This window comes from Micrasema longulum, unplaced genomic scaffold, assembly GCF_059751315.1.
Source record: "Micrasema longulum isolate JH-2025_06_02 unplaced genomic scaffold, ASM5975131v1 h1tg002045l, whole genome shotgun sequence".
Lineage (NCBI taxonomy): Eukaryota > Metazoa > Arthropoda > Insecta > Trichoptera > Brachycentridae > Micrasema > Micrasema longulum.
In genome coordinates, this window is record NW_028279213.1 from 509,984 (window position 1) to 520,805 (window position 10,822).

General features: G+C 33.9%; 1 protein-coding gene across 3 annotated transcripts in view; it reads right to left on the minus strand.

Moving 5' to 3' along the window:
- Positions 1–8,790, minus strand: part of Unc-115a (actin binding LIM protein Uncoordinated 115a) — a 257,407-nt gene extending 248,617 nt beyond the window's left edge. For all 3 annotated transcript variants that reach the window (XR_015824641.1, XM_088239039.1, XM_088239038.1), the window contains exon 1: positions 8,530–8,790. Coding sequence is in view for 2 of the 3 variants with exons in the window: in XM_088239039.1 (XP_088095165.1) it covers positions 8,530–8,533 (4 nt within the window). In the remaining variant the exon portion in view is untranslated. The remainder of the gene's footprint in view (positions 1–8,529) is intronic.
- Positions 8,791–10,822: the final 2,032 nt, after the last annotated feature.

Consider the following 10,822-nt stretch of genomic DNA (forward strand, 5'->3'; position numbering starts at 1 on the left):
TTTCCAATATAAATTTAGTCGGGGAATTGAACTTTACTCTGAACGATCGATTCACCATTCTCCGACGGCGTGTTGTGAAAGCTTTAGACTCGCACGACATGGGGTCGACCAGCCTGTGCAAAATAGGGACACGAATGCAGAAAGTAGAAACGCCAGCACCACCCCACGCGATACGACCATTAGCGAATATGGTGTTCACGATTTTTTCGGGATAGCTACATTCAGTAACAGTTTATACGGTTAACAATGCAGCAATTTGAATTTGATGATAAACAATCTCGTATTTAAAGAGTAGAAGAAAACCAATGTTTGTGTTAAATAAATACGGAAGAAACTAGTCGATCAATTGAATGATGTATACAGCAACGCGTCTGGAATATATCGCAACTCAGCGGTGCCATTCTGAACCGCTCTCGCGGTCGTAGGAAACATTTCAACAGCTTTTTCTACGGGCGCGAGAGCGTTTGACACCCCAGAAGTACACTGTCGTAAGTATTAATTTGCTTGTTTTGAGTTATGAATGCAGTTGAACCATTTTTTTTCTTACTTAAGAGAACCTTAGAATCGGGTTGTGGTCCCGTGGCTAGTGTTGCGGTTCAAACCCCCCTCTACCCCAACTTGATTTCCATTTTCTAATAGTGAGTTATTTACAACTCGTTGAAAATGGCCGCCAAAATTTTAATATTTGGGTAAAATTTAATAATAAAAAAAAAAAAGGACACGTATCCCTGTTTTTTTAGCGCTTTAGTATTCTATATAAATCAGTTAAGTAAAATATCCGAAGGAGAACTGCCGTAATAATAATGATACTACAGTGTTCTTCTCTTATTTTACCAGCCAAATGGGCCAATATAGCAACAACAAAAAAATGGGCGTCATAACGGCATAAATGTACATTAAGTTGCGAGCATTAATACATTAAAATGCGGCCACCGTGGTGTAGTGGTGAAGACGCTTGACTCACAAAAAGGTTCCGGGTTCGATTCCCGGTGAGAAAACAAAAACTCAATGTGAGGTAATTGCGCGGTAATTCATCACTGAATTGGACTCCTGGCCTGTTGTGGAGCAAAAAAAGGATTTTGCTCTTCTGCAAATGGGCCGATTTAAACATATCACAGTAAACTTCGGGGGTGCAATATGCGAATGCCACATTATTATTTCTAGAGAAACGTGTATTCCTTAACAAATAAAAAAATTAACTGATTTTTTTATATTAACAAAACGTTATCTTATTTTTTACGTTAAACTTATTTTTCATTGTATTAAATACTGTATAAGAAATTAAAAAAATATAAATAAAAATAAATAACTAATGTCATTCTATTTATTTTGTGTAATTCTATAATTGAAGATATATATGCATGTGAAATTGTATCGACGAGTACCTTCAAATTATATGTTTTTGTAGATGCATATTTTTAAATTGAAAAAAAAAAAAAATTGAAAACATATTATACCCAATTTTATATAATATTCATATATCCAAGGAGTTTTTGTAAAAAAAAAAACTCATTTAGGGACATTCAGATAAATAAATTTATTTACAGACGTATTTATATTTTAAACTATAACATTATTTACAAAAGCAGAATAGAAATTATGATACACAACAAATTAAAAGATTATGAAAATTTTATACACTGTCACAATTTGAATCTGATACAATTATGATGCACTATAAATAAAAAGAGTATGAAATTTGTTGAATTACCTTATAAAATAATAAAATAAAATGAACCAGATAATGAACATAAAAGGTAAGTAGATGTATTTACAATGTTTAGATGAACTGCGATATTAAATTTCAAAGTTGAAACATTTACAAGTGCGGAGCAAAGTAGTAAAAGGTGTTTGAGGTTGTGCTAGTACAATAATAAAGGCATTTTAACGTCCCTGAGACCACACCCTCCTACAAGTTAGGGTAGGTAAAGGGATGCGAAGGGGAGTAGAGCAGAGGAGGGCAGAAGCAACGGCGGACAAAGTGGCGCCCTTGCGAGTACTATTCTCACCCTCCCTATTTTACTATCATAATATCGTCAGACGTGCCGTGGGTAACATTGAAAAAAAAACATCGTACCGCGACGTCAGCGGCTCATTCAACGTGTCCAGAGTCCAGACAGCGCGAAATGATGATTATTTTAAGGTTTTTATGAATATTTTTAGTTTACGAAAGAAGAAAGTGTACTCGCAAGGGTTTGCCTTCGACCTAATAAAGCTCAGCCGAAATCGAGTGAGGGTTATCACTAGATCCCTTACAAGACACTGCAGATTAAACAAACACCTTGCTAGAATGAACCTTTCCGAAACTTCTAGATGAAGGTTCTGCAGTGCAGATGAGGAAACACCTATACACATTCTATGAGCCTCATCTTCGGGGGACCACTGGTTAAACCCGAGGGTATTAAAGAGCTCGCTCCCTACCTAACAGCCCTATACTTTACGGATCTGGGCTTGGAGGGGGAGATTTAGCAAAAAATAAACTCTCGCCTTCCACACAGTAGCCAGACTCTTTACAGACCTGGACTTAAAGGGCGAGAACTATTCACGGGGATGCAAAAAGCCTTCAAGAAATCAGTGGATTTTTTGGCATAGAGTACATAATGTCTTTCGGTATGAAACTCCTCAAAATGTCCCTCACCTGTTGATGCATTGCCCCCTTTTCAGCTTTCAAAGACAACAGCCGGAGGCGCGATGCAGAAGCCTGGGTGAAGATCTATGCGACATCCCATCGGTGATAGTTCATAAAGAACTTACACGAGAAGTAGTATCATACATGGTCAATATAGTGCAGGCAATTGGTAAAATAAACCAAAGTAGGGAACAAAATGCCGAACACTCTTCTAGTGGAAAGGAAGGCCTGTTAACTACTGTCTCTTGAAGAGTTTTAAGTGGTTTATTTTCCACACGATCAAATGCTGAGAAGTTCCTGATTGGCCCACTTTAGTATATCCTTCCTGATCCCAACAATGTAGCTAAATTAAAAGTAATATAATTGCAGAAAAATCCACCTTTTTAAATATAAACCTTGTATATTTATAAGCGAGGTCAAAAATAATGCAACTCCCATTTGAAAATAATAATTTAAAATGTCTTTAGGTATTCGGCTGCCCTCCGTGCGACTCACATGACAGAGCCATCGCAGCCAGCCAATCGAGAAATGTCAACCACCGGGTATAAGGAACATTGTGGACGCGATATTGTTAACTAAATAACAAATATGTGTTTATGTATCACCTTTAGATGGATACAAATAACCTTTCTGGTCCTGACTAACATCTCTTACAGTTATGTCATGGTTTGAGAGAGAACTCTGCACAAAAAAAACTCTCGAAAATCTGACACCTGAGAAAAGTGGCCTGCCTTATCCGCGTCGGAATCTGATACGCGTACGACAGGTAGCGTAGCGAATAGCGAAATCAATACACGGGAGATTGTTGCATGATATTTGATATTCGTCATACAATAGGTGGTCATTGCTAATTATCCTCACCATACTTACAAACAGACATAGTATACTTAAATTATACAACGAACAACTTAAAAATCGCTGGAGCATGCCAGAAATAAGGTGCGCTAGTTCTTTGTATATTATATTACCGATTACGACGGTACTCGAGATAAGTTTTTGATGACATTTAATCAGCGGATCCCAACCTGGGGGTTATTCCCCTTTAAGGGGTTGAATGGTATTTTCTGAAGGGTAAGACAACAATTGGATCATCGTTTAGTCACAAAATAAAGTTATTAACAAAATCATATTTATCAAATCTAACTAGAATACAAGCCTTGTAAATGCTCGGCTGCTAAGAATTTGATGAAGGATCAGTGGATGAAATAATATTTCAAGAAACTGAAATTGAAGCCAGACCACAATGCGGAAGTCCGGTGCTACAGAAAATTGAATATAAAAAATGTATTCTTACACGCGATAAAAATTAGAGCATTTAATTTAACGGCGAAGTTTCTCGAAAATGCATAACTAAAATAAAAAAAATGATTTTAATAAAAATGAACTTCTTTGAATGACGTCATGAGTTCTAGTGAGTCGACCAATGTTAGTGTTGCGATAGATTTCCGGTTTACGGGAACCTAATTCACCAATCAGAACTCAGTAAAGAACTTGTGACGTCACAGGCGGAGTAATTCCAAAACTTAAAAAAATCGTAGAGCTGATAATTCATAAAAATATATTAAATTTTTTGGCCTGCAAAATGCAACAGTGTACTTCCTCATTCCTTCGACTTCGCGAAGACAAAACGCTGAAAATAGATTTCGAAAGCACACAATTAGCAACATTTTGGTATTATTTATTATTATCGGGAAACACCTGGAAAATACTGATCCCATTCGACACAAATTACAGGTGTGAAAGTGGATGTTCAACCATGAAGCCAAAGGCAAGGAACCGATGAACTTGGAGCACGATCTACGATGTGCATTGGCCGAAACTGCAACGAATATTGTACAAACTGTAAGAATTAAGCAATTTCAACTGTGTCATTGACTTACATTACTTATTGAGTTTATTTAAAAAATGCTAAAAAATGGGTGTTTTCTGTTACTTAAAGAAAACAATTTCAAGTCTAACTTGTTTTTTAAACTAAACCTTTTTGGGGGTATTTGGTAATATCCAACCCGTTTTATGGGTAATATCCTCGAAAAGGTTAGGAACCGCTTCTTTAAATCAATATTATAATGCATTGTTATAGACGGATGAATAGGCATCAGATATATCGTCGGATTCAGCGAAAATTCACTGCGATTGCTAGTTAATTTCTCATAAAATAATATGAAAACCTTATTATATGCATGTTCAAAATAATTCTATTTTACAAACGTATTCCTATCAGTGCAGCCTTGTGAGCAAGAAGAGCTTCGCAATTGCGCCGCTAGGCGTAGTTTGACGTTTACAAAAAACAATATTTATATTTAAATATGAATTATTTTAAGCTTTGTTAATCACTCGTGAACAAATATTTGCCAATGAAAAAATGCAGAATTCTTTTAACAATGTTTATCCGAAAGATTTTTACACGCTTTCATGACACAATCAGGCATTTTGGTTTCGATTCTAGAACGTCGCACCTGGCTGGCGGGAGAAAAACGACTAAATACGCGTTGGGCATGACAGAACGTTCGGGCATGAGTCGAGTGTCATCAGAGGGCTCAGGGCGTTTCTATGTGCATTAATATGTTGATGCCGGTGGCGTAGTTATTACTCTAAGGTAAAACCAAAGCGCTAATTTCTAATTTTTGAGGTTCAAATGAAAAATAATTTTATTTGACAAAAGCGTGAAGGTATGAAAGGAAAATAAGTTTAAATTAAAACATTAACGCATAAAATAAATAAATAAAAATCATTTAAAAAAAACACAGATTTTTAAGCAAAGTGAAATCTTCAAACTCTTATTGTCCTTGTTTTGCCATCGCTAAATGGAATAGGGAAATATCACATACTACAATCAATATGGATATTGTGGAGAAATGTTTTCATACATAAATGCAAAAAAGAAATTTAATAAAAATACGTTGCTGGAAAAGCGCGACGTGTTTGGCCTTGGTTGTTATGACGTCAAGATTCGTGACAATGTTCTAGACAAATTAGAATGAGCAGGAACAAATAAACATGAATCGTGACGTATTAGGGGCGTGGCAATGGAATGACCGTTTTTGCGGGAATTCAAAATTACAAATTTGAAAATATTTTTTTTTGCTACAAATAATTAGCAAAAAAATTATTTTTTTTACTGGAGAGTATTTCATGGACCTTTATTACTTTAAAAATGTTTTAAAAAGTGATACTTCCCTATTGCTCACACTGATAAATAATTTAAGTAGTAACTCAGAATTACACAAAGCACACAACAAAAACAGCAAGCATTCTTATTTTGAATACTATCCTAACGAAAATGAATATAAAGTTATCAACCATAGATTTTTTGCACACGTGATCCTAAAAAACATTCTAAAATTTAAAAGCCTTACAAGGCCGAATAGTAGTCGATGCAACAGAATGCCAAATTTGACGGAAAAAAACGTAAATACCTAACTTGAAAGGTTTCATGCATAGAATTATGATAGTCTAGTAACCGCGTACGTACATAAAACTGAAGACGATAAAACTACCCATAAACGAGTAGTTTTTAGCATTCGTTACTCTGTAGACGTCGCTTAGTACGCAACTACCGATTTAAATTCAATTGCGCTGTGTTGTGTCGTTTTAAAGTGTCAAAATACTGCTGGGATTTAAAGTGAATAGGGTGGGATCACATTGCGTGTGTAAGTAGCGAATTCACAATAATATTATTTAAGAATTCGATTATTTTACGGTCTGTCAGAAAACGAGATGGAAGGAATATTTTGAGGAGGTGTACGAAACGCACACAGGAAATATAGCCCACCTTCTCAAGTAAACATAAATGCAGATGACGATGCGAAAGAGATAAGTATGGAAGAAATTAAAAATGCTGCTAAGTATATGAAGAATGGGAAAGCGCAAGGTTATGATAACATTGCCACAGAGTTTTTAAAGGCGGTGGAGAAATAATTTTTGTATAGCTACATAAGCTTTTTAACCTACATTTAGAGGAGGAATACACTCCCCCTGATTGGAAGAGAGCTGTTGTTATGCCTCTATACAAGGGAAAGGCTCTGGGTGGATTGCGGAAACTATAGTGCTATCAGCTTTTGAGCGCTGTTGGAAAGATATATGGGAGAATACTGATTGAGAGAGTAAGAAAAGTGACTAAAGACAGAGTGTGGGATATACAAAGCGGAATTATGAATGGAAGAGGATGTATGGATCAAATATTTGCTCTGCGAAATATGACAGAAAAATTTCTGGCTAAACACCAGATACTTTTCTGCGCATTTGTCGATCTGCAAAATACATTTGATAGAGTCGACAGAGAGACATTGTGGAAGGTTTTATTGGAGAATGGAGAGAATGATAACCTGACAAGGGCTATTGCGTCACTGTACAAGGACAACACAGCATGTGTGAAGGTTAATGGGTCATTCACATCGTGGTTTAACATTTCTAAAGGAGTCCCATTTGGCCCTGTTGAAATTATATGTTTTTAGCCTAAGAAATTCAATTTATTTAGGGGACATTGAATTCATTTCAACACTTGCTGTGTACTCGAATCAAAGCATGCAAAAATACATAACAACTGTATAAAAAATGTTTTGTTTTTATAGCTTTATCATTTTATTATCGTTGTTCGTGGCAAACACGAAACACAGTAAAGATATTTAATAATGTATTCAAGGTTACATGTATTCGAAGAAAAATAAGCAAAAAAGACCTACACGAGACGATGTTGTATTCAATTTATTTCGTTTTTTTCATCATATCTCGAGTTAGGAGCTAAATGTTTCCTTATCTGCACATTCGAAGTCATTTGAGAAGATTTAAAGATGGCTAGACTATTAATAGAACGAACAAAATCAAAATGCAAAAGGATTGATGACTTATTTTTTGCTCAAGCCGCTTACAATATGGTGAGTAAACTAGCGTCAATAAATAACATAGGTGTTCGGTATAATATATTACAGTGTGTATCATTCAAAATGTATTTTATTATTAAAAACAGCAAATGGAACCTATTAAACTATAGTCAAAATTAGTCTCTGATTAGAGCGACTTAGAAATGCTTTAATCAGCAAAAATGTTATTAATATGAAAAAAATATCACATAAACTATCCTCTATGTTTTCCCTAAATTGTGTGAAACAAAAAAAGTATTAAAAAATGAATAATGTGACAATACATTATTATCACTGTGTAATGTCTTAAGTGTAAAATAAACAAGAAAGTAAGTACTTCTATTTTAATTTAAATATTGAGGCATGTGCGAAACTAGGTTTTATATTTATAGACCAAAAGAATAATTAAGACTGTAAGATTTATAAGAAATAATACGTAACAAATTAATTAAATTAGTCTCAAAAAAAATTACAACAGTGAAAAGTTCTAAGTATCAGTTGTGACAAAAAGTACTAATTGGTTGACGAAAATGTCAAAGTGTAATTTTCGTAAGTATATTCAGGTGTTTTGAAAGGTCCCGAAGTCATTCGGTAAACAATACTCAGTAATTTAATACATTACGATGTGATAATTAATTTCTGAGCACCTGCTTATAGAGGCCAAAGTATTTGCCACGCAAATAAAAATTAGCAACCGCAAATTACACACATTAATAACGTCTCGAAACAGAAGGTTTTACAAAGATTGTTCAGAGATATCAAGTAAAGCATATTTTTGTAGCAAGTAAATAAAATAGTATATTTGTACGTCTAATCACGTACGATCATGAAGTAGCTGATTCAGCGACCCTTGTGACTCACGCCAAGCAGCGAAAGCGTTTACCAGATCGAAAAAATCAATAATTATGACATAAATTGCCCTAAAAATCTTGACAACATTATAAATTCTATACTGTTTCATGCTAAAATAACATATTTCCCGGAAAATTAATAGAAAATGTAGTTAAGTTTAACGGAAAAAGAAGCAATGCCGGTACTTACCCATAGTTTCGATTTTATATGAAGTGAAGTAATCAGGAACGTCAAGACATAAACCACATCACCTTCTCACCATAATATAATATTGGGTTGAATAGCACAATTAGTACACCTTATCACGAGAACACACGGCGGTTGTCACCTAACAAACGATCTGTCTCGATAAATAGAAAAAAATATGGGCGAGCCCATACTTGTTTGCACAAATCATCAATAGATGCTGCGTTTGAAACGTCAGTGTCTACGGTTGACAAGAAAACAATCAACGAGGGCGCAGAGCGACATCTCTTGAATGTTTCTAGTAATAACACCAGGAACGCCAACAAAAACATATTACATCATAATGCATCACCAAACATTGTAATATTGTCTATGAATAGAAATGTTTTGGTACCAAAGCATACATTTTTGAAATTTTAATAAAAAATAGTGACGTGTCTAGATTTTTCGTAAATTTATTGTCTTTTTTTCATCAACTCAGGTTCATGCTTTATTTTTAAACATTTTATTTGAAAAATACACTAGAGTAAATTGTATTATTCGGCAATTGGCTAGCTTGATTTAAATATACTTTTTACATGATTCCTTTTTTATTTCCACTTTAAAAATACAGTAAAACTACAATTATTCGGAATGGCAGATTTGATTTATTTTGAAATAATACAGTGAATTGGAATCACATTAAACTTAAAACTTATTTAAACATGACACTTATTTATTTTTTATTTCCTGATGATTTTTATTTATTTTTTAATAAAAAAAATATTTGCGTTCTTATGATTTACCCAAATAATTAATTTTGAGGGCCATTTTCAATGAGTTGTAAATAACTCACTATTAGAAAATGGGAATTAAGTTGGGGTAGAGTGGGATTCGAGCCACGGACCTTTAGACTGTGAGTCCGAGAAACTAGCCACAGGACCACAACCCAATTCAAATGATGATCTGGATATTTTGATGGATGACTGGAGTTCGGATAAACGGAGTTTTACCGTATTGATTTTTGTCATTTCACCGGCAATGGATAATTAAACTAATGTACCTTTTGATGATGGATTGGTTTTAAAATATTGTATTTTATTTTGAAAAAATATTAAAGTTTATTTTGTTCATTTCAAAATTGTGTAACCTTAGTGAAAAATAAAAAATACCTTAACAGATATTGCTGGCGCAATGACGATGTACAAAATATTATAATTCATTGTTTATATATTCATGTCCCGAGTTGCTAGAAATAAAATCCTGGTAATGAGTACTTTCAAATTAGTTTTTTGCGATTGTTTTGTGTTTGATGCGATTAAAAAAATATTATACAGATATTTTTTAAAAATTTGTTTTATCAACCTAAAGCAAAAAAAGGAAAACAACAGATTTTTAGGATATAAAAATATGGAACCGAAAATTTTACGTAATTTTTACAAAGAAAATATGTAAATGACAATTTAATTGGCAAAACGTTATATTAAATACATGTTTTTATTATTGGTAATTATTTTACTGGAGACATTCTACAATACACTAGAAGTATATTTTTATCATTCATGGATTCCAATAAATACAAACAATTATGGCCCTATGTAGTTTTTGGAATTAAATATGGTGGGAGCGGCGGCCATGTCTGCAGTAAAATTATTACCAATAATAATTACATGAACTTAATAGGATGTTTTTCTAATTAAATTAGCAAATATTTATTTGCGGAAATTATTGAAACTGTTATATTTTTTTTTATCTTAATAATATACAGGGTGTTCTTTGAATCCCGTCACATCCGAAACCACGATGATCAGTATGGACAAAAAGACATATTAGCATATTTAAAAAAATATTTAGATCAAAGAAAAAAAAAAATTAAAAAAAACAAATGGTTGCTTACTTCTGCAGGGGAGAAGTGAGGAGAGCTCGGTTGTCATGTAGTTGTATTGTAGTTGACTGTGGTTTATTCTGAATGCTTATTATATTGTGGTAAGAGAGCGACTGTTTGCTAGGAGAGACAAATCTAGAATGACTCGCCAAGCTGTGTGGGTATGCAGACGACTGTAGATATATTGTTGTCACCAACAATATACTTACATTCCTTACAGTATCCTCCTATGGTGGTATGTGAAGTTCAATAATAAGACTCAGGCTCCTCCCTCCCCTGCAGAAGTAAGCAACCATTAGGTTTTTTTGATTTTTTAAAATTTTATTCGTTCCAAAAAATTATTTTAATGTGTCTTCTTGCTCATACTGATCATCGTGGTTTCAGATGTGACATGGTTTAATGAACACCCTATATGTTAATTTTCCTTTTTTT